General features: G+C 51.1%; 1 protein-coding gene across 1 annotated transcript; it reads left to right on the forward strand.

Annotated features, from left to right (window-relative positions):
• The first annotated feature begins 5,081 nt into the window (after window positions 1-5,081).
• SOWAHB (sosondowah ankyrin repeat domain family member B) lies at window positions 5,082-8,723 on the forward strand. Its single transcript, XM_063336158.1, has 3 exons — window positions 5,082-5,637; window positions 5,728-5,922; window positions 7,105-8,723. The coding sequence occupies exons 1-3, from the start codon at window positions 5,161-5,163 to the stop codon at window positions 7,972-7,974; spliced, it is 1,542 nt and encodes a 513-aa protein (XP_063192228.1). The 5' UTR covers window positions 5,082-5,160; the 3' UTR covers window positions 7,975-8,723.
• The last annotated feature ends 15,342 nt before the right edge of the window (window positions 8,724-24,065 follow it).

Genomic DNA, 24,065 nt, shown 5'->3' on the forward strand with positions numbered 1-24,065 from the left:
GACCCCCCCGGCCCTCCCCCGGCGCCGCCCCGGCCGGCTGCAGCCCCGCGACGGCTCGGGGAACCCCGAAAGCGGGTGGGAGCCGCGGCGGGGGGCTGCAGTCAATCCCCAGCGGTAATTGCGGTTAATCCCTCTCTCGGAGGGCCCTCCCGGCAGGAGCCGCGCTGCTCCGACCCAGCCCGGCTGGCCTGGGGAAGGGGAGCCCGGCTCCCCCCCAGCCCGGCCGCTCGTACCCGTCCCCTTCACCCAAAAGGGTCGTTTGCTCCGACCCCGCTTCAGGGGCCCTTGCGAAGAGAAGGCCAAGCCAGCGACTTGACAAGGTCCTCCTACCCCCACTTCGGTTAAGGAGAACGGGGATTTGCAACAGGGAGTCAGGCAGGAGCTCCCACAGCTGGGGCTGTTTGCCATCAGGAGCCCCCAGTGCCCTCGTATAACAATGCAGGGACCTCATTCCCCTTGTTTCTCCGAGCTTTCCCCCCCTGCCAAGCACCCCCATACCTCCATTTTCAAACAAGTTGAGTAAACCAAAATAACAGCCACAGTGGCCAGTTGCTCTCCTGATCCAGTAAGTCATTTCCATGGATGAAGTGAAGCACAGCTGGCTTCTTGCTGCTCCCAAATGACAAAATGCTTAACACCCTGACGTTAAGCATGACACACTTTTACCTGCAAAGGTGGAAGTCTTACAACTAAATTCGACATGTCTGCTCACAAGTCTTTCAACCAAGGCAGCAATGAAGGAAGGGCCCTGCTGGGTCAGATACTGCGTGGTTTCGCAAGGCATAAAAACCCAGAAGTCTACAAAACCAAACGGCGTAAAACCCCAAAAGGTTCTCCGAAAGACAGGGACCTGATTTACCCCACAAACGCAGAACATGTTGACTTACAGGCATACCAGAGCAAGACCCTTATGTGAACACCCACAGAATCAAAGCAAATAAGCCAAAAGGATAAAAGCTGAGAACATCTGCTACAAATAAACGACCCAAGCAGACCTCAGCAGCACACTTACAGTTTGAACACACTTCAACCTAAAGCCAGCCTTTACCTTTCCATTCCAAAAGCCATTTTGGTACGTCCACGAAGAAACACGTGGCTGACTGCAGAGATCTACAAAGTTGAGTTGCATCCTTCCTGCAGCTCTTTTTATCATGTTTTGAAGGAATCAGGAGCTGGTATTTCAGAGCGGTGCCTGTTCCTGCAGCCCCCAGACTGAAAAGCAGCCAAAGGAAGCGCACGAGCACTATCTAGCACTGCTGCTCACTTAGGGCTAAGGATCTGCACCTGGGGCAGCAGCCCTTAACTGGGCACAGGTGCAGCCATCATTAGCAAAGCTGCTACACCAAAAAACACTAATGGGGTGTCTACCAGTAAAATTTTGCAAGCATAGCTGATGAGGTACATTTATTACACCAATGCGTTAGGCGTTACTGCGAATATCCTGGGGAGGCTGCTGTATGAGACTCATGTTCTTGCTCTCGTAGCAAATTCCTCCTGCGTGCATGGCTCCAGGTGAGGAGGTGCTGAGCGGGCCTGTGCTGGGAAATGTGCTCAGACCAGTGCAACCTCTAGTGGAAACCTGATGATGATCGTATCTAAAGAGCTACCTTTGTTGCACCTGTGGGTGAGGCAGACCTAGCTTCGCCCTCTCTGAATTCGAGGCATGCATGATACTCCTGCATCGGCGTAATTTAACTAATACAAAGATCTTCTACGTTTGCAAAACTCTAACGTGACTCACCACGTCCTTCCTTGGCTCGAAGCTGGAAGATCCGTGGCCGAGTTTTCTCCGCAATACTCATGCATACAGACCTCCCTGGGTACGGCTGTTCATGCTGAAAGAGAAGGAGGAAAAAAAACCCACATCAAGCCAAAGAAATGTTCTGCAATCTTTCTAGATCTCAGCAAGCATAGTTCCTTGCATTCCTAGTGCTCAGCGGGAAGAAGCGGACCCCTCGCTCCTGAAAGTTTCATAACTGCTGCTAACAAATTGGTACCCGTGCAAAGGGAATTGCCAGTCCCTCATTCTAGGGACCCTGTGCGAACCCTTCCCATTTTTCCAAAGTTTTTTTGCCTCGTTTTGCAGATACGGCACGTCAATGCTTTAATAACCTTTTGTGTCAGCCGCAAGCAAATTTGTCAGATCCCATGGGATGAGAAAATACACAAGTAGGCACAGAACTTGGGTTAACTTACCTCCTGTTTAAAACCAAACATGGGTATATAGTTTCCTAAAGGCAATATCTTCTTGCACAACAATAGGAAGCTACAAGACTAAGTGTTGGGCTTTTTTTTTTTTTTTTTTAAATGTTGAAGCAACGCTTGATCCTGCCTCGATTTTGCGATTAGCACTGCCCACAACTTAGTCAAATTTCACCCAAAGAATCGAGAGACCTGCCGTGTCCTGAACTCCCAAAGAGGGCAAGACTGGGGTAAATTCAGCCATCCTGAAGGCTCCTACCCACAACCAAAAGCAACCAATTTGCAGACAGGGTAAATCATTAGAGCACAAGGGGAAACAAGAATCTCTTTAAACCTCTCAGCATGAAGCAGGCAACGAAGCGACCCCAGGTAACAGGACTGCACTTCTCCTTGCCCGCATGCGGCATTACACCCCCTTAATCCCCAAATGTGATTTGCGGCTCAGGCTGTAAGGGAGGAGACGCGTGCCAGCATTTGGTCTGCCTCTGAATCAATGTGAGCTACGCCTTCAGCAGACTTTTTGGAACGTGCCTACAAAGGGTATCAACAGACGGTTGTAACCAACCGGGTTACAACCAACTGCTGTATTATTGTCCATCGCCCAAGCTATCCCGTAAGCAACACGCTCCCAGCCAGTAGTGACCGTCAAGTGAGACACGTTAGTTTAACCCGTTTCACTCAAGCAAGCTCAGTGAGGCTTGTCCAACCTCAGCAATGCAAAAGCATCAGTACTTAGTGCTGGTCTCAGGCCTGCAAGTACTTCAGGTAACATTTAATGTTACCTGAGTGTGCTTCACTAATTCAATAAATAAGTTTACAGGGTGAGAGCTGACATTGCTCAGGAGAAAAACCTCTATTTTTTAAGTCAAAGCTAGCCTTATAGTAAGCGAGGTAATAGCTCCAAGGGTGTTTAAATGAAAATATGATATCATGGAAAGCCTCCTGCTTACGCCTTAGTCCATTAAACCAAAACAACACTTTCATAGTAGTGCTGTCATTTGCCACTGCTATTTACTCAGATTTTTTATCTTCACAGTCTACCCTCCTCTCTTATTTGTGGTCACAATTATATCATTATGCTCCATTCATTTCATCTAACCGCTTCCCCTGAGACCGTGCTGCTATCGAACACAGAGTTGTGACTGCAATTCAGGGCTCATCAGAAGAAGAGGAAGAAAGGTATTTACGCCTTCAAGAACCGTACTCAAAGCATGTACAAAATGATAAAATATTAACATAAGCCTTACCTTCTTCCCAGCACCTGCACCCTACTCAGGTGAACACCACTGATGGGATGTAGCCACACTCTCCTACGATATACACCACAGGGAAAGCCAAAAGCAAGACGCGGCGGAGCACGTGCTGCAGTTTCTCGTGCTGTGCCAGCCGAGCAACCCAAACCTTGGCACACTGGAAGACTTTTCTGATACATTGCCGAAACTGTAACTTCTTACCTAGAAACTTGAAAGTTTCTTTTAGGGCTGCTCCCACCACTCCAGCGGTTGCAATTTAGCATCCTGCAGCTCCACGGGGCAATTTGTCCTGCAAACTGGCGTGATAACGTACTTTGGGAGAAAATAACGGTCCAGAGTCGGCAACCCAAAAGCACAGACCTGCGTAGCTCGCTTACCCGAGAGCAACACTGCCGCACACATCCACTCTTGCATGTGTTTGCAGAGTCTGAACCTTGAAAGTTATCCTACGGTTTTGTGTTACCGAAACGGAAATCACAAGCCTGTAGGTACCATCTATTGCAATCTCTGCCCAGGTTTGGGAAGGTCGCGTACGCTTCTGGGTGTGCAGCGGGCTGGAGGACGTTCCAGCTGCCTAGATGACTGGCAACTAAAAATATTTATGGATAGCCAGGAGCCTGCAGTAGAGATGATTTCTAGAGCATGACTTATGGCCTGATCCAGACCTCTTCAATGCCAGTGAGTCTATATTGAGCTCAGCCCCTCTACGACTCCGTTCCCTGACTGTAAAACAGAAAAACCAGCACACCGTCTCTCCCACACTTCCCACCCGCTATTTGCTCCCCAAACTCCTTGGGGCAGGGGCTGTCATTTGTTTGGTGTATATGGGGCACGTTGCCCACTGGGGCGCTGCTCTTATCCATCCCTCTGGGCTGTAACGTACACACTCGTGATAACAGCATTAGCAATACAGGACAACATTAGACCCCCACTCTAGTACAACACGTGTCCTACCTACCTCAGCCACACAGTGAAAGCAGAGATGATATGAGATACAATTTGACTTCAGGCACTCTTGGTATTTGTGTGTGGTTGTTGTACATGGGTACAATACCACATACTTGTAATAACAGCCACCCTGAACCACATCACATTCACGTGTCTTTATTGGCTAAGTCTCAGAATCACAGAGCGGTTCAGGCTGGAAGGCGCCTCTGGAGACGGTCTGGTCCAGCCCCTGCTCAGGCAGGGTCACACAGGGCAGGATTGCATGCACTCAATGAGCTTTGAATGTCTGTGAGCGTGGAGACCACGTCTCCAGTCAGCCTGCTCCAGTACTTGACCATCCTCACTGCGAAAGAGTTTTCCCTCACACGCAAGAGGAATTTCTTCTATTTCGATTTGTGCTCATTGCCTCCTATTCGTTCACTGACATAATGACAGATAAAGAGCTCTTTCTCCTCACCGCACAGCAACAAATTAGCCTCGCACTTCTGGAAGCACTAGCAAGGCTCCTCCAGCCCCTCTGTCCTGCTTCCCTCCTTCACCGCCACCGTTTCTCACCGCTGTCACCCCACGGGCCACCACCCCGGACAAAGGCAACCGGGGCGGGGGGGTGGGGGTGGCCCGGCTGCGAAGGAGGAGGAGGAGGAGGCGAGGCGAGGCGAGGCGAGGCAGGAGGCGGGTTTCCCCGGCTGCAGCGCCGCGCACCTGTGTGCAGCGCCGAGCACCGAGGTGGAATACCGAGAGCCGGCAGGCCCGGAGCATGGCGCGGGAGCTGAGCCAGGAGGCCGTGCTGGACTTCCTCTGGGGAGCCGGGGGGCGAGCCCCCAACACGGCGCTGCTCCGACACTTCCAGCGCTTCCTCCGCGACCCGGCGCTGACGGAGCAGCAGCGGCGGGAGCGCCGCGAATACTTCAAGAGCCTCGTCAACTCCCTGGCCACCGTCCACCCCGCCACCGCCCCCGGCGCCTCCAAGGACATCGTCCTCCGCCGCAGGTACCGCGACCTCCTCGATGAGGAGCTGCCGCCACCGCAGGAACAGCAGGAGGAGGAAGAGAAGGAGCCGCCGCCGCCGCCCCGACGCGACCCCGACCGGCGGCGCGCCCCACGAGGGGAGGCGGCGGAAAAGGGGCGGCCCGGCGACGGGCAGCCCCCGGGGGTCTCCGTCGCGGGGGGCTGCGCCGCTCGGGGCCGCGGCGGCCCCTGCTGCGAGTGCCGCCGGGCTCGCCGCGCTGCCGCTGTCGCCGCCCCCCCCGCGCCGGGCCCCGGGGCGCCGCCGACCCCCGCCGGGCCGCCCCGCTCCCCTTCCCCGCCGCCGCCCCCCGCGCAGCCGCCCCCGTACCGGACCCGCCCGCTGGGCGCTTGGGCGCTTCACCCCCACGGGCCACCCCACTCCCGGTCCCCGGCGCTGCCGTCGGGTCCTGGGGCGCTGACCCGCGCAGGACCGCCCCCGTACCAGACCCTGCAGCCGCCCGCCGGCAGACCCTCCCGCTCCCGGTCGCCACCGCTACCGCCGGGGCCCGGGGTGCTGCCTCCCACCGGGTCAGCCCCGTTCGGGTCCCTACCACCGCAACGCCCTAGAGGGCCGCCCCCAGCCCAGTCCCTGCCACTGCCATCGGGTCGCGGGGTCCTGCCCCCCGACAGGCTGCCTCAGCCCCGGTCTCCGCCACAGCCCCCCACCAGGACGCCCCTACTGAAGGCCCCACCACCCTCAGCAGACCCAGGGGGGCGGCCCCCCACCGGACCATCCCAGTCCCTGCCGCTGCCATCGGGTCCCAGGGTGCTGTCCCACGCCGAGCCACCCCTGTCCCAGTCTTCACAGCCACCTCTCCCCGAGCCACCGCCGGCCCGGCCCCCACCGTTGCTGCCTGCCCCCGGGGTGCTGCCCCTGTCCCGCTCCCTGCAGACTCTCCCCACCAGCCGCTCCCCATCCCCGCCGCTTTTACCGGGCCCACACGTGCTGCCCTCCACCCGGCTGCCCCCAGCACAGTCCAGGTCCCTCCAGCAACTCCCCACCAGGCTATCCCCAGCCCCGCCGAGGGGATCCAGGGTGCTGAACCCAAACGGACCAACACAATCTCAAGCCCTGCTGCTGCATCTATACCAAACCCTGCCACTGCCATCACGTTCTGGGGTGCTGGCCCCCACTAGGCCATCCCAATCGCCACCACAATCCCCCACCTGGGCACCCCCATCCTGGTCCCTGCAGCCACCCCCATCCCCACCAGAATCCCCCACCAAAGCACCCCCATCCTGGTCCCTGCAGCCACCCCCATCCCCACCACAATCCCCCACCCAGGCACCCCCATCCTGGTCCCTGCGGACACCCCCTGCCAGGCCACCCCCATCCCCACCACAATCCCCCACCAAAGCACCCCCATCCTGGTCCCTGCAGCCCCCCCCATCCCCACCACAATCCCCCACGCAAGCACCCCCATCCTGGTCCCTGCAACCACCCCCATCCCCATCCCCACCACAATCCCCCACCCAGGCACCCCCATCCTGGTCCCTGCAGCCACCCCCTGCCAGGCCACCCCCATCCCCACCACAATCCCCCACCAAAGCACCCCCATCCTGGTCCCTGCAGCCCCCCCCATCCCCACCACAATCCCCCACGCAAGCACCCCCATCCTGGTCCCTGCAACCACCCCCATCCCCATCCCCACCACAATCCCCCACCCAGGCACCCCCATCCTGGTCCCTGCAGCCACCTCCATCCCAATCCCCACCACAATCCCTCACCCAGGCACCCCCATCCTGGTCCCTGCAGCCACCCCCTGCCGGGCCACCCCTATCCCAGTCCTTGCTGCCAGCACAGGGCCTTGTGGGGCCCCAAGCCCCAGAGAGCAGCCCCCGAGCACCGCTGCCTGTCTTCAGGAGCATCAGGTGCCAGCTTGCTTGGCTTGAGGTACAGGGCATCCCCCCATCGCTGCCAGATGACAACAGGCAGCAGCCCCGCATCATGCCCTCCAAGAGCTGCCCTAGGAATGTCCCAAGCCGGGGGCTGTCGGTGCCGCTGGGGCAGCGGGAGCATGCCTGGCTAGTAGCGGTGTCAGCGGGGCGCTGGGCTCAGGTGCGGGGGCTTTTCCTGGAAGACCCGGAGCTGGCCCTGCAGCGGGACTTCATGTCAGGCTTCACGGTCCTTCACTGGCTAGCCAAGCACGGAGACGGGCCAGGCCTGCAGGAACTGGCAGCAGCGGCACGGCAGGCTGGGCTGGCCCTGGACGTGGATGCCCGCTCAGGCTGCGGGTACACTCCACTGCACCTGGCTGCCATACACGGCCACCAGCTTGTCATCAAGGTGCTGGTGCTGCAGCTGGGGTGCCAGGTCCAAGTACGAGACAGCAACGGGCGCCGGCCCTGGGAGTATTTGGGCAGCTCCACCTCGGGGGAGATCTGGCAGCTCCTGGAGGCACCCCGAGGCACAATTATGTTCCCCACGCAGCCCCTGGCCCGCAGCGTGTCCTCCGCCAGCAAGGTCTCGCTGTCTGCTGGCAGGGCAGCACTGCCTGCCTGCCTCAGGCCACAGCACGGCCGTGGGGCAGCGTCCCACCGAACCCTCAGCGAGAGTGACTGAGAGACAGCTCCCTGCCAGTGGAGATGGGACCTCGGTGGCCATCCCGCAAGAGGAAGCCAGCCAAGCAGAAAAAAAGCTGTGAAACAGATTGAACCTGTTGAAGAATGCACTTTTAAATTAATCCAATGAACCCGTTGTCTGAGCCTCTCTGCCTTCCCTCCCATTTCTCTCTTTTCTACCAGCGAGTGGATGCAACGACTCTGCTGGAAGCACATCTGAACCCTTGGTAGGCAAATCCTACCCACTCCACAGGGCAGGCACCAGCTGCTGGGTGCAGTGACAATCACCAGCATTAGTGGTACCACGGGTCTGGGGTCTCAAACTCCGGTGTGAAGCTCACAGCCTGGCCCCAACCAGGACGGCGCGCTTGCTTTTGCTTACAGTGGCAGATTGTTGTGGGTCCTGGGGTTTGCAAAACACTTGTTTACACCGCCTAAATTCTGGGGAGTAGCTAAAACTACTGCATCCCTTTTTAATCCCAGCAGATTAAGGACGAGACCTGCTTTTAAAAATGCAGTTGATCAAGGTCCAGCCTTCCAGCAAGTCCTCAGAGAGCAAGCCCCGAGTAGGGGAGGGTGTAACACACCCACTCCATTTCTCAGCCGTCTTGCCCACCAGGCCATACAGAAAGGAATGCAGGGCTGCACCGCAGCCCTGCTCCTCCCCGTGACTGCCCGGCAGCACCGATACCGCCCCCTCCATCCTGCACCTCCAGTCTCTTTCCTCGCACCGCAGGACTAGGAAGTGGTACCCACATTGCGGCTAGAGCTCCGTTCCCATGCCTGGGGATGGAAAGCGTTGCTGTAGGAATCTGAGTTGGGCAGAAAAGGAGCTGTAACCACAATACAGGTCCCAAGCTTGTAGGGGGAAGGCAGTTTCATAACCAGAGCTGCATTTCCCCAAAGACCCCATCCCCAAATTGCCTAGTAGATGTTTATGCGATGGGAATGGGTGGGATTGGGGGTCCAGGTGCGGGGAAGAGATGTCCAGCACAGTCATTCCTGAGAGTTTACAAATAAACCGGCTTTAGGAATCTCACCAGATTATGTGGGTCCTGTAACACACTCTGCTCTCTGGTTTAGCATAAATGAGCTTCTATACAGTCAAAAAGTGCAATAAATTAATCTTGCACCTAATCTGTCTCTCCTATAGATCCTTTACGAAGGCAGGAAGAGAGCTAAGACAGATGGGACAGGGGTACATCACTGCCTGGTTGATGCTGCTGCTGGGTGGACCCAGATATAGGACCAGCGGGTGTCAGTGCTTGTGAATCCCAGGGCTGCTGGCTCTGCTCCAGCGGGATGCTTTGGGGCAGACCAGTGCGGTCGGTGGGACTGCTCATGTATTTGAAGCATGTGCCTAAATGCCTGCAGTTTCGGGGAGGAACGGGAATCAGGGCAGCAGAACCTGACCCTTGCATAACACGCACGCCGGGGAATGCCTCGAGTCCTTGCTTAAGCACTAATTGAGGTCTCCGCTTTGCTTGGGGTTTATTCGAGGGAGGAATTCTTTCCTGCAGAAGGGAAGCTGCTCTGCCTCTGTGACCACAAAAGGTTGTGGCCTTTTCCCAGCCTGGTTTTCTCTTTTTACAGGGGAAAGAGATCAGTAAACCAAGGCAGTGTCCTGTGAATGATCATTCCCCTCTGAGAGGGCAACACAAGCTTGAACTCCTAAGAAATTCAACACTGATGTGGCCTCTGAGCCATTGGCATGGACACCTGGAGAGTCCCCTAGGACTCCCCCACAGCAGGAGGAATCCTATGTATCTCCCTTCCTCTTAGATTCAGCCTGGGGGTTATAGTGTAGATCAACACCAACATGCAAAGTGGCTGTTGCCCGGTAAAATGCCGAAGTCTTTTCCACCACATTCAGAGCCGTTGCCACAATTCACATCATGCACCAGGCTCCCTCGGGAAAGGGCTAGCTAAAGCCTTGCACGAATCTCAGCTAGATGGTCTTGAAGGCAACCTGTTGACAGGGGATAACAGGGACGCCACCAGAGCCTTTACTTTTTCTTGAGGGAAGAAACCCCAAATGAGAGAAGTTTGTGAGCTGACTAAAGCGCACTTTTGCTCCACAGCCATCTACAGCTTCCAAAGAATAAGGTTTTCCCCTTACTATCTCCAGTGTTGCTAAGACAAAGACTGAGAAGGACAGTGCTACCTTGGGAGTCTCATTTTACAGCCTTTCCATGACCTTTCTCCATGACGCAAATCTAAGTAGCTCTTTTTTTTTCTGCACGCTGTTGCAGACCTTGTCTGTCATCTTTTTTTCAGGGCAGTTTTCTCTCCCTAGCAGTATTTAGTTCAGCAGTCTAACAACGAGCTGTGAAATCATTTTGTGACCACTGTTTGCTCCCCTGTTGAGATGACACAGACAAGCTGCTTTCTCCAATTTTTCAATTATAAAGCAACCCTTAGGAAGTCTGAAACTGCAAAAAAGCCTTTCCTGTCTGGATCCATTCACTCTGATTTATCACCCTAAGATCACTTTGGAGTTTTTGGACTGCTAACATTGGTAATACTGCACAGCTCCCACACCTCACTTTTTAAAAGCTGTCATTTGCTGCAAATGGGAAAAACCAATCTTTTAACCCAAGGAAAGCCTCATCCTCCAAGTTTTCTGCTGGTGAAATATGCAAGGGACAGGGTGAAACCCAGCTCCAGCCCATTGTGGAAGGCAGAGACAGATCTTTCGTCAGCTGTGCCCGGAGGAATCACACTGCCGCCCTGGAGCACCAGGCAGGCAGGGCGATGCAGACATGGTAGGTCCAGTCCCCCGGGAACAATCCACCCCGGATACACACACACATAGCCTGAGCATCTCGGTTTCAAAGCGCTCCTGACCTCCTTTGCTACTTACTCTTCAGCCTGCCTGGCCCCTTCCACACCCGTGCACGCTGCTGTTTCCTCATTGCAGGTGGACGTGGCTCCTTGCCTCACACCCAATCCAGGCATCTGATTTTGCACCACCCTGAAACAGAGGACATGTCATGGATTAATGCACAGCAGGACTCTGCCCTCTCCTCTCATTGCTTTTGAAAACACACCTCCCACTTGACGGCTGATGATGATAAAGTCCATCCCTCTGCTCTCCAATGCTTATCTCTAACCAACTGCTTTGCACTCTGAAAACTACGTCCTTCAAAGGAGAAGGAGTGTTTTTTCATGCAGTAGCCTTTGCCCATCACATACTGGCAAGCCCGCAAACTCCGAGCCTTACGAAGTTATGGTAAGGGCAACCCTGAAAGCACAGTACCCCGCTTCTCACCACCTCCCTGCTCCTGGGGCACATGCTTTCCCACCCACTCGTTGGATTGCTAAAAGCAGACAGCACAGCAGAGCTGGATGTTGATCTTGATTCATGCGGCTTCTGTTAAGGTCTCAATTATGTATCCAAATTGTGGCTCTGATTAGACTCACACTGCAGCCTTTACTAACAGAAGTTGCACAGGTAAGCTGGCAGTCTGATGCGATTGTTCAGCTATTAATGAAGTCTCTTCGTTAGTCACCAACTGTCCTTTACCTACAGGGTCTTGGTCCCTTAAGCCAATACAATGGACTCTCAAACCCCAGCAGTTTGCAAGACTAGCACTTAAACTGGCAATCATTCATGCTGAATGGGGTAAACACAGCACAGAACGGGCAGTGTGTTAATTTAAGTGAGTCCAGTTTTGTGGCCGAGCTATTCTTTGAAGACAGGAAGCTCCTCCCACCCAGCAAATCAAAGCTTCCCATCTACAAACACACACTGCGCCTCCCAACCTGAGAGCAGCAAGTTGCCATGTTTCAGTTTTGTTTTTTTACAAGCCTCTGGACAAGGACCAAATACTAGAGCAATGGCGGGATCCCAGCTCAAATGACTCAAGAGGCTTTTATGCAATTAAAAAAGTGTTCTCGGGCAAAGCGGATGAGCAATACAGCAGAACATCGCTAACTTAAGCTAATGGCCAGGACATCCTTCGCATCACAGCACTTTCTGAAGCAATGAGAAAGAAAACTTGTAGGACTAAAAAAAACCCCAAAACAAAGAAACAAAAACCCCCAAACACAGAGTCCCTCACACAAAATGCACTTTTTTTCTTCTGTGACAAATACCATTTGACTTAAATAGTTTACGTACAACTCCACAGTGAGAAGAATATCTTGCACGCTTTTAACAAGTAATGAGACAACCCCAACGGCTACTAAATCTTGTACTAGCTAGAATTTCTCATGACTGCATTTACTGTAAGTAGTACCAGATGGCAAGATCGCAGGGTGGGTTTTACAACAATAAAAAACCCCACTTAACTGTACAGTTTTCTCTAGCCTACGTTTCCCCATTAAAATGAGAATTGTTAGCCCTCTGGGGGAAAAAAATAGCGTCTTTGGAAACCGAGTCACACTGGAAAGCACTAAAAGTTGAATTCTCAGTTTAGCTAAATTAATATCCCTTATCCTCAACATGAGGCTATTTAAACAAACAGAACTTGCTTTACCATTAATAAAAAGAAAGAAAAATATTTTGAAGTATTTCCTTAAACCCATATACCAAAAATATTCAATGATAATATATCCAACTAAGCTACCAAAATACTTTTCCCCCAATATAGGTAAAAAATAATTTATTAAATTGATTTTTTTTTTCAAAAATAAAAACTATCAGAACAGACCCATCTCAAAAAATCTAAAAGTACCTAAGAATATTCATCCCTAACCTACATGACCCCAATCACACACACCTGAACAAAATAATGGTTCCCATCCCCTTATATAGCCTCAGAGCTGGGCAAGACCTGCATAAAAGGAGACTGGGAAAGCTTCGTTCTTATCATGCATAGTGGTTTCCTTTGGAGATTAGAGTCTTATTGGTGCTTATCTGGCGACAAGTAGGCTGGTGAAGTAACAAGAAAGAAATACTAGGTAATTTTTTGGGTATTGTTTTCTGATTAAGGCAACATGGTTGTATTTTAGTTGTGCTAATTTGAAAAAACAAGCACAACAAAACACTCTACAGAAACACCTAATGTTTTTTTGCTTCACTTTTAGGAAAAGCTTAAAAAACGGTAAACATGAGTGTAGCAAACTTGAAGAGCAAGGCATTGAATTGTTGACTTACGGTGAAGAGGAAGGCTTTACAAACTACAAGGGCAACACCTAAAGGAAGGTATTACAAAGGGCAGAAAATCAAAATTAAAAAAACTAGATCTTTTTAAGAGGTGGTGAGTGGGGAAAACAAGATGCAGCTCTTTCTGTAACGGAAGGGTTGGTTTTGGTTGATGCTGGGAGAAGTGTTGTAGCCTTACGGAGGTGAGTGGTTTGGTCCACTAAGTGCATGGATAGGAGGCTTTGTGCTGAGGCACCACTGTGTTAAATACTTTATCAGGCATAGCAATTCCTAGTGCAGTAGCTTGTCTACAAAGACACAAATGGGTGATTTTGTGTAGGCTATGGGGGTTTTGTTATTAGAAAGTTAACTTGATCTGGTAGAGCAAATCTGTTTCTGGAGAGTTTAAATAAGCCTAAGGCTCATCGTACTTTAAATGTGTATTGGATTTTGTCAAAGTCAAGATACTTAAGTTCTGAATGTCCATCAGGATCTTCCTATTGTACAGCCAGTTTGTAAAACACAAGCAGAAAAAAATCTGTGTTTGCGCAATACACCTTTACCATGCTATTAGTTTTTTTTAGCTCTGATGGCACTGAAGGAAAGGACAAAATGGCTCATGGCAGATGGGTTTGATAAGACTTGTGATGCTTTTGTCTCTGTGGGATAGTGTTTCCTAGGCAGATGTGTTCTATGCGTTCAAAGGCCACAAGCTATTTAAAAGGGAAGTTTCTAAGAAGTCATAGTTTCTGTTTTGAAGGAAACACCCATCAAAACTATTCCCAAGTTCCTCTATGCAAGCATCTCAGTCTGTGGGGACTGGCCTCGGTTTGCATTTCTAATGCTGCCATGGGAAGCGATGACCAAAAATCCTTTAAGACGTGTCACTGCAGCTTCTCCCTTGCTGCCAGGCCTCTGGCAAAATGGTTGTTTAAGTCTTTCTTTCAGTTTTTCTGAGACACAGCTCTAGACTTGTGGAATTTTCTGATCAATTTGATACCAAAATAGGTGTTTTATGGTCCTTAATGCATCCCAGAATATTCTAGTGAAAGTGGGAATGAGAAGAATGTGCATTAGTATGTGTCTTGGGCCTGGAGTCCCATAATAACACTGCAGGGGACAAATAGCTTTGCACAGCCAAGCGCAGAACAGGCGTTATCACAGGTTGTCCAAAGTCCGCATGGGAGTTGCATGCCACCGGTAAACAGAGGAGATAGCTTAGGGGAAATGGGAAGGTCTTGAGTCTCGCTTAGAGAGGACAAGAAATACCTTTCAGGTTTATGGGGGGTGTTATTGACACAGGGACGCAGAGCTGTACTCACGTCCATAACAAGCACCTCACCCTTCCCATCTCCCTTGTGTTCTTCTCACTGCCTGGTGATGGTATCCAAAGTGCAAGGATTTGGGCTGCTCTCTTATCAGAGGTGAACGAGCGCACGGGGCTGCAGCCTTTGTCTAAGGCACTGACAGCAGCCTTGCTGTTTTGGCACTTTGGCCACCGGGACCCAGCGCTTAGTACTGTGGTTTGTCTTTTCTCCTAGCCCTGGAACAAAATGGGGAGCTGATAAGGATGAGGTCAAGGTTTGTCCTCAGAGCCCGTTGGTTTGCAAGCCTGATAGTGGCTGAGGAAGAGAGAGGGGCTCTCTGGGGAAAGCCCACGGGAAGAGCAAATGCTGCTGCTCGCTTGCAGCCTGCAGGGCTTTGGCAGAGGCTCTGCAGAGCTTGGGGGCAGCAACAGTCCCTCCCCTCTACCATCACTGGTTTCCTCTCTTGCAGCTTCAGTCTCCCTGTGCCTGTACCCAAGGGAAATCCTGCCTGTCACTGTGGATTGCTTCATATCCCTCCCCGGCTATGCCAGCACCTCTGGTTCAGCCCACACACGCATCCACGTACACAGGCTGGGCAATCAAGGTGCGACCCTGTTCTGTGAAGCTGACTTAAGCCCCAAAATGTGTCAGTGTACCCCTGAAACTACATTCCATGTCTAAGTGAGGCCCTGTCCCTTCCCCAGAGTCTGCGCTCAAGCCAAGTGGTATCAAGTCACCCCAAAGGCAAGAAGACCTTCACTAGGCATGTGCTGAATATTCCTGAAAAGCGTAAAGTGCAAATCCATGCAAACATGGGAATGGGATTAACTCTTAGGTAAGAAAAAAATGTATAAAACAATCTAAGTGCATTAAGACACAATCTTGTTCTTTTCTGTCCTAGATAGCTGCTTGTATTAAAATATTTCATCAGCTGAGCTTCCAGCCCTGTTTGTGAGCCGTTAACACTAGTGACAAAGAAGGTAAAGCCTGAATCTTGTTTTAGTTGAGTTCTTTTTTTGCAGGGGGTTTATAAGCCACCAGCCTGCAAACTTGTATTTGTCCTCCCCATCTGAGTCCTGGTCACTACAATCCACAGGAAAAGGTAAGAATGTACCACAGCGCTAGGAGACGCTAGTTTACAGCAAGCACAAGAAGCTGACAAAACCCACCTGAAATCCCTATATATAAAGCCTCTTTTCCAGAGAGGGAGGATGAGTAACATTGTTTTGTAACACATAGTATGTATATGTCAAAACACACCTGTTTCCAGAAAAAGATGAGCCACTGCATGGCACTGTACAAAGCCGTACATCTCGCTGACTAATAGGGGTTAATTGTTTGTGGGGGGGGGTGGTGGTGGGAGTAATAAAATGCTCTTGCTAAGACAAGGCAGCTTCCAGGCAAGTGGCTTTAATAAATACTGTCTATGGGGGGTCAGCAAGCCTGGCAGTCGTGCCTCCAGGTTAAGACACACAGATGGGCATAGTCAAGGGAAGTTGCACATCTCTCTTCGCATAAACAATAGAACTGGTTTAGTCATCTGCTGAATGGCATGCTCAAGGGAAATGCAGATATTTTTTTTTTTCAGTTCGGGAGTTATTTGCATCTGATTTGGATTTTTGTCTTTGCTTTATAAATACTGAATAGATGACTTAAGGAAACATCTTGCAGCTCTCCCCTCTCCTTGGTTTCTCACTGCTGCCTCACATCAAGCCCAAGGTTGCTGTTCCTCATAGCGCTCACCTGTTAGTTTAATGTTGGATGGCTTTTTAGCTGCTGGATGGCCTGTGCAGGGGATGAGCAGCAGCCAGCCATGGATCTGCATGTCCGTGCATCAGACGTAGCATCTCGAAAGTCTATTCTCCCCGCCTGTGGCCAAAGGGGAGGGCAGATAGAGCGGTGCTTCCCTTGGATTTTGGTATCTTGTGGATTTTGGCAGGTGTGCTGTTTGTCTGTCCTTGGGCTGAGATTCCCAAAGGTGCTGTGGGGTTATGCGCAGTCAAGCTCTGTCAGACCGCTGACTTTTCTCTCCGGTGCTGGGCACACCTTGCCGCAGACTCTCATTTATCATGGGCGGGCAGCGCCTTCGAGTATGCCTCGGTGGAGCCTGCCACCTTTTGCTGACTAATGTGGTGGTGGTGCCATTAAGGTAGCCAGTTGTGTTTGCGCTCTCCCATGGGACCTGAGGGCACGCTACATGTCATGAGTCATGGCTGGGGCCTTTGGCATGACTCACACACTCCCGACTTCCTGCTGCTTGTCAGTGTGAGAAATCCTGTCTGCCCTCCTTTCCCCCCTCCACCCCCCCCCCCCGCATCCTGCAGTGCCCAGGGCTCCCCACCGCTGCCTCATTTCGTCACGCCGTGGCCAGAATCTTTTTGTGGACCCACCCAAGAGCTGCAAGAGAGCGCCGCAGCCTTCCGGGGATTTAGGAGCAGGGTTTCTGATCTGCCCAGAGTGTTTGGTAATGATGCTCTTGCTTCCGAGCAGACTCACTGAACTGCCACTTCTAAGCGTATTGCTCAATGCGTGTGTATTTCTAATTGTTGCTTTCTTCTTTAGTTATCAGCTGAGACATCATGTTCCAGTTACGTGAGCAATGGCCTGCCATCAATAATGGGAGACAATAGAATTATCTGCCTGCATTTGATGCTGATTTGCAGCTGTTGTATTAAAGGGATACAGTAATGTTAGTCTTAAACCTGAGTGTATCTTTGTTTATTGCCCTTCAACAGCCGGAGAAGATGAGAGCTTGTTTCTGAAGCGAGGGAGCCCTTGTGACCCAGGAATAATTTCAGGTAAACCCTAAATCTAGCTGATAAAACACTGAAGGAGAAGGTGAAGGGAAGGGTAAAGAACTTCAGCCCAGGTAGCGTCATTTTGACGGCCCTTCAGGATCTTAGGGATCAGGATGGATAGTGTTAATGCTTTGTTTAAGTTTGTTACCTTTTTTTTTTTAAATCAGTTCGTTCTTTCCAAGACATTTTCCAAATACTTATTGACAATTTTCTCTTGCCTAAAATCGAATTTGAGAAATTTGAGACGCTTGAATATAATCCCTTCTCACTGTGGGTGGCTCAAAGGAGACAAATTCTGGCACACACATGTTTTTGTGGGAAAGAACTCCAGATGGCTTGAGTTTCTAAACCACCCTGGCATGTTGTATGTGCTATATGTCAGGCAAGAGGAGAGCTCTTCTAAACCGGTCCAGCTTAAGGTTGCTGAAATGCTTTTGTGGACACTGGGCTGATGCAGAAGGCTTGGTCCCGCTCTATTCAAAGTCACTGCGAGGTGTTTTTCCCCCATTGATTTGAGCAAAGCTCCAAACCCAAAAACTACTTGACAGTCCTCCAGTACAAGGGAGACCTCTGCCAGGCAAGTTTTATGTAACTGAGCGGCAAGGAAAATCAAGCCTGAAAGTCATAAAGAGAAAATATAAAAGGACCAACAGACATCATTCGTCAGCTGCTGGGAGGGGTGGGAACCCATAGTCAGTACCCTTTGCATGTCAGATATATGGGGAAGGTGGGAAGGGTGACTTGACTACTGCTGTTCTTATCAATAATCCAGGTTTTCCTGCAGGTGTCTGGGACAACTTGAGGATGTGCGGTCCTGTCAGCGTCACTGTACCACAAATGGGCTTGGGTTAGCCACACTGGCACAGCAGATAGCTCTTCAGCTTTGAGCACAGCACATCTTGCTCTTGCAGAGCAGTTCAGTGATGCTGGCCTCTGCTGTAGATGACCGTGTACCACGGAAGCATTTTAGGGAATGCACTGCTTCCAAAGATGGCTCTTGGATTTGCAGATGCCTTGGGAGGTGCCAGATGTGCTCTAGGGACCTTCAACTCCTTTGGTCTGGAATGGGACAAATGTACAGTTATCTTATAGAAAAGCATGCCAGGTTTCTTGGCAAAATCTGAAAGCTTTAACTTTATGGATGGCACTAAGTGGTGAAAGCTGATTTGTGCAGAGGGAATGAGAAAAAGGCTAGACCCCCAACCTGTGTGCAGTCACCATAGTTCAACACGCAAGCTACCCAGAAGGCATGCCTCTGTGACAATCCCTCTCCATAGACAGCCTTCCTTTTACTTTTAACCAGGACAGGCTATGTTACTTGCAATCTTTCTTTTCTTGCTCCACTCGTGTAGGGTCCGGACCCAGCTGACCAGCTCTACTGCTCGAGTACGCTGGGGAGGGCAATGCAGATGGACTCCCTTCTAGCTTTCCTCACCTCTTGCACACCGTGTAAACAACTTCAAGGCCTGTACAGATTTTATTCAGCTGGTTAAGGACAGGGAAAAGCATAGTTCCCCATCTCCCTCCCCCCTGTCCCAAGCACCCTTGCAGCTCATCACGTGTTAAAAATCAAACCCAGCTTGTCTGGAGCTAGACCACAGGAATATATAAGGCTTGGGAAGGGCTGCTATCCTACTGTGCTATCGCAGTGAAAAGTGTTCCAGGGTTGTTCCATGTTGCAGAAGTTTGCAATGTGGTCATAGATGTAAAGTAAACAACAATGTTCTTAAGAAAAATAAATAATTAGAAGCCTCAGAGTTGACAGGCCTCGAGAAAATATGCACTTCAAGGGTTGGTAACCTGTGGTCTTTGCAATGAATTCCTACTGCAGTAGCAGCTACAGCCTCCAGCTCTTAGCATGGTATCTTCCAGCCCTATCTTGCTGTTTGGGGCATGGTGTCAAAGCGGAACGAGGACAGGTCTGTCTCAGGTGACATGGGTCTGGGTCTTGCACCCTAGTACGGTAAGAAAAGGTAAAAGGAGCAGCCTGGCAGTGTATAGCGGCAGGCAGCATACTGCTCTTTACCGCTTTCTTGCAAGCATGATGACTTTGGGGGAGAGATTATTGCTGCTGTCTGGTGAGCTGCAAAGAGGCGGAAAAGATGCACCGGCAATCATGACTTTTAGAGTAGCGGGGACCTCCAATGAGGAGCAAAGGCAAACAGCTCCTTTGAGATGAGGCAATAAACTGAGGAGAGGTGTTTGCCACCCGCAAACTTAAAAGGAATGGGGAGAGGTGCTGAAGTGAAACGAGTCTGAAATAACAAAGCTCTGGTTCTCCTGGTTAGTTAACAATTTGCTCTAGTTAAATCTAAACCGATGAGAGAAACACGGGGATTGTCAGCTTGGGTCAGTGTTAATGAGGGAAATAAAATGATGAGACATACTTTAAATCCCACTGAAGGGATCAGCGAACTCCTTTCATCACTTTGAGATAGTGCAAGAAGTTCTTTATAATTAATTTATAATTAACCTGGAATAGAGGTGCTTCCCTTTTAATGGAGGGAAGGCTGAAATCAGGAAACCCTCTGGGATAAAAATGCTGTAGTGTCATGTGGCCACGCAACCCCAGCTGGCATCCAGGGTGGACTGGCCCTTCAGCCCTTCTCCCTGGCACAAACTTCCCACTGAAGCAGTGTTTTGGGAGACTCGGTGCCTGCAGGCTTTGGGAGGGCCTCGCAACCTCCTGCCAAATTGGACTGTGGCTCCAGAGTCGTTCTTTGTCTTTCAGGAGCAGCCAAAGGATTTTTCTCGGGAGTCTGGCTCTAGTCTCCTGTGGTCTCCAGACCAACCCTGAAGTTTCCCCTATGTATAGCACAGAGCTGGAAGATACCATGGTGGTAAGAGCATTGTTTTAGGCAGCCATGCAAGGGACCTTTTGTGCAGAAGGGTCTAGAGAAACCGTGTGCAACAAAACTCTTTGGGGGAGGGTTATGACTACTCGAGCGAAAAAGCAGAAACTTCTTGGATGAGACACTAACATGCTAGAGGAGAAATGGGAAGAATCAGACACATCAACAGCAGCAGCAGCAGAGGATTGCTTAAGCTAAAGTCCCCAGATATTCTAAGAAGTAGAAAACAGCCTTGTGTGTATATAGACAGTGTGTATATCTACTATGCTATACCAGCATAATATTGAGGTTGCAAGAGTAACCAGGGGTTATTGCTGGGGCCAGGATCCCATCCAGGCAGTGTTCACACAAATATTCCCTATGGTGCAAGAGAAAGGTGCCGTCTTTGCTTGATGAACCAAGAATGAACTTACAGAGACAAGAACAAATCTTCCCTACAGAAAGTGCAAGAAACCCCTAACTTAGAACAAACTGTAAGCTTTAGCTCACGCTAGAAAAGGGTGAGGAGTGTTTCTTGTCGTTATTTCATCACTATAATCCTTGTACTAGTGACAATGAATTGGAGCGGTTTTTCTCCTTACAGGGCCAGCCCAAGTGATTCGGGGGTGCGTTCCCACTGGTGTGATGGCTGAAGCAGTGGTGCCCTCCCAGGGAAGAACACGTACAGCACTGCAGCGCTGAAGCTGAGGCCAGTTACCATCTCCGAAGGAGGAGAAAGCTACTATGCACTCTTTCAGCGAGCACTGGGGTCTCCTTCTCAGCTACACCAACAAATCATTTAGGATACGTAGCACTAACAACTACCACTGTGTGTGGGTTCAGTGCAAGACAAACCAGGCGCAGATACTGAAGAGCCAGCAACGCTGGCCTCTACACCCTGTGTCGCGCAGGCTAGATAATAACCACAGTCCTTGAGTTAGCCAGCAGCAGAGGTGTGTTCTTAGACCTTCCAAAAACAGGGGAAAGCCATTTCTAATGACAGGAGTGACTAGCCAGGGATATGACTTGCCAAGGGCTAGGGTGTATTATCTCCCACAGAGGATTAAAAAGAGTAACAATCAGCATGCTACATCCTTTTGGTATTTACTTTTTTTTTCCTACAGCAAACCTGGGGCATTTCTAGGGAGCTACAAGAAAATCAGACTGACCAGTCGTCTGGCTTCAGTCTGTGCAAATCAAGAGATGAATTAAGAGTTTGGGCTGGGGACCTGGTGCTGAGCTGGGCTCTGTGCCCTCAAGCTAGAGCCTGCAAGGCCGGGTGCTGGGAGGGCACCCTGAATTTTCCCCCCAGGGGAAAATTCCCCTGGGCATCACCCTCTGGGTGAGCAGGAGATGACGCTCCTCTCCCTGCTTCTGCCAGAGCTGTCTGCCGGGTGCAACACGCTTTCCCAAAAGCGTGTGAGAGCACAGCAGCTCCTGGAAATGGGAACACGTACACGGTGTACTCCCCAACTACTCTATTTCAGGGCCTGTACATGCTGCAATCCCTTGCCACAAGCCAATAAAGCTTACCTGGGCTCTTGCCTGAATTCTGTCTCCTGCCCAGGGTTTCTTTTTGGAGTGTCACCTGTTGGTCCTGGGGTGCAAGAACGGTTTGCGTATCTCTTCCCTCCCTCCCCTGCCTTTGAAGCATATCCTAATCCTCTGCCTGCCTGATGTGGGCTCTATGGCTTTTTTTTTTGAGCACAAAACTCCCATCCCAGGAAGCAGAGCGCATCGGGGCTGAGTCCCTTCTCTGTGGACAGTGTGAGATGTCCTCTCTGTCATGTTGTGCAGAGGGGCTGGGGTCACCCTTGATGGGGTGGGACTGGGAAGCGTGGCCTTTCTTTGCAGCCTGTCTCCCTCTACAGACCCTCTGAAAGGGAAGGAAACCCACGAGGAAATTTTATGCCAGTGTTTCCTGCTCAAGGCTGCAAAAGGGAAGATGTGCTTTCTTCTGCCTCCCCACCATTGGCTTAAATCCCTAGGAAGAAGGGAGGGCAGTTGGATATCTCGGCATTGTAGTCTGAAAATAAACACTTTACTGATTCCACAGTGCTTAAGTCTGGGAGTGCTTTAAATCAGGGGTAAGACGATGGGGTATGTTGCTAAACCAAGTAGGCTGCCAGTGCAGAGCACTGAAGTAAAACAAACAGTACAGTCTCCACATATTATTAGAAAGGTATTTCCCTGTCTGAAGGAAACGGTCAGAGGAGGAGACTTCAAGCCAGAAAGCAGCTCACAAAATGAGCATTTCAGAAGGGGAGTCAGAGTGGCCAATGCTACGGCACTGCACGGCCCTGGCACCACAACTTCCCTGCCAGCAGCTGTGCCTCCAGAAACGCTGCAGGACTGAAAGGAGGAGAGAAGTCTCCAGGGATTTCACAGAACTGAATGGAAAACAAATACAAAAACCCAACCGACCAAACAGAATTTGCTCAACCCCTCACACGTGGCGGGGAACAACTGCACAGTAACACAGGCACGCAGAAAGCAGGCGTCTAAAGCCTATCTATAACACGTGATCCCAGCTAACATCATGCTAGAGACTGGGGCAAGCTTAAGGTGGAATTATTTGGGCCTTCTCCGAACTGCCCGTGGACGGCCCTGCTCTTGGTGGCGTTTGTACCTGCACCATCGCTGCTCCTGCAGTTAATTCCCGACTCCAGCGTGGCTCTTGCGTATGCGTAGGATGGTCCAGGAGTTAGCTGGAGGCCAGAGCGTGTGTGGGGTTTTCCCTGCAGTACTTTCAGTCAGCATTTTGCCCTCTTTTATACAACCCGGTCACAGGGCTCCGATTCAGGCGTGTGACTTTCTAGCTCAAATGCAGCTCGGCTTTGATTCCCCCAGAGTCATACAGGATGCTGAAACGCCGTGGCAATGTTCAGAAATGGGTGTGGGGGAGACGTGGGGCAAAAGATGGCGCCAGGAGTCGGGATGCTGTTGGTCTAACAGCAAGCACGCCCTAATGAAGTTCCAGCTGCCTCATGGGGGGCAGCATGTTTCTTCCTGCTACCTAGCCATAAATTCCTGCGCTGTTTCATAAGCTTCCTAAAGTTATCGGCAGATAGATATCTCACAGGCTAAGTCATGGCGTAACCAACAAGTAGCATGCCGCGTTTATATAGCAGCTCTGACTGAAGTTTTACAAGTGGGATTGTGAAGCTGCACGTCATTACTGTCACTTCATGTATGAGGGAAACTGAGGCACGGAGGCCCGAGGACCCTGCTAAAGCCAATCCAAAGCTGCAAGCAGCACCCAGCTGATCAAGTCACACAGACCCACAAAGCACCAAAGCTGCTCCCGCCTTCACCTCCCTGCAAAGACCCTCGGGGCAGCGATGCTGTGTGCTTTTGAGGGACATAATAAAGGGGAAAAGCAGGCGTTGGGGACTAGCTGGGAAAGCAGCCTCCTTTCTTGACGGCTGCGCTCAGCCCTGCCCGGCCTCTTCCTCCGCTAACAAAGCATTTCTCTTTTCCCTCTGGAGTCTTTTGCAACTGGAATGGAACCAGAGAGATCACGCTACTTTTCAAAAGCTGTAGCCTGAAACCTCACATCTCGTAGTGCCCCACACAAACAACCTTAACTTTTAAGCACTTTTTAAACACTGGCATAGAATATAACAAACCTTTGGGTTTCATTTAACTGCAAGTAGTGATGATTTGTACCCACGGGCTCCCGTCAGTCCAGGCCCCTCGCAGACATAAGGCTGGGCTGGGAGGATGCGTACACACATATTCTCAGAGGCAGGCACTTTGCGGCAGTAACGTGAGGACTCCAACCGTGATTTTAGACAGGGATCACTTAACAAAAAGCAGCCACCTCAGTGCAGGCACAGAGCCACACTCAGCCTCCCGGGATAAGAGCCAACATACGCTGCATAGCAGCTAGAAGAGCTTACAGTAAGGATTTCTAGGATCACGCAGAAGCAAACAATCACTAGCTTTTAAAATCACACGCATCCCGCCTGCAAAGAGCGATATCGATAGAGACCTCCCGTTGTCCACTTTAAATGGCTGGGTAAGCTCCAACCCCGAACAGCTGCAATTGATCCCCTTCTTCACCT

This window comes from Chroicocephalus ridibundus, chromosome 5 (assembly GCF_963924245.1).
Source record: "Chroicocephalus ridibundus chromosome 5, bChrRid1.1, whole genome shotgun sequence".
NCBI classification, from domain to species: domain Eukaryota; kingdom Metazoa; phylum Chordata; class Aves; order Charadriiformes; family Laridae; genus Chroicocephalus; species Chroicocephalus ridibundus.

Excerpts from the sequence above, each read along its gene's own strand:
- SOWAHB (XM_063336158.1), top strand. The coding sequence starts at position 5,161 with ATGGCGCGGGAGCTGAGCCAGGAGGCCGTGCTGGACTTCCTCTGGGGA. Across the intron at positions 5,638-5,727 it reads GGGCTCGCCGCGCTGCCGCT|CCGCCCCCGTACCGGACCCG; the intron begins GTCGCCGCCCCC and ends CCCCCCGCGCAG. Across the intron at positions 5,923-7,104 it reads CGCTACCGCCGGGGCCCGGG|CCACCTCCATCCCAATCCCC; the intron begins GTGCTGCCTCCC and ends TGGTCCCTGCAG.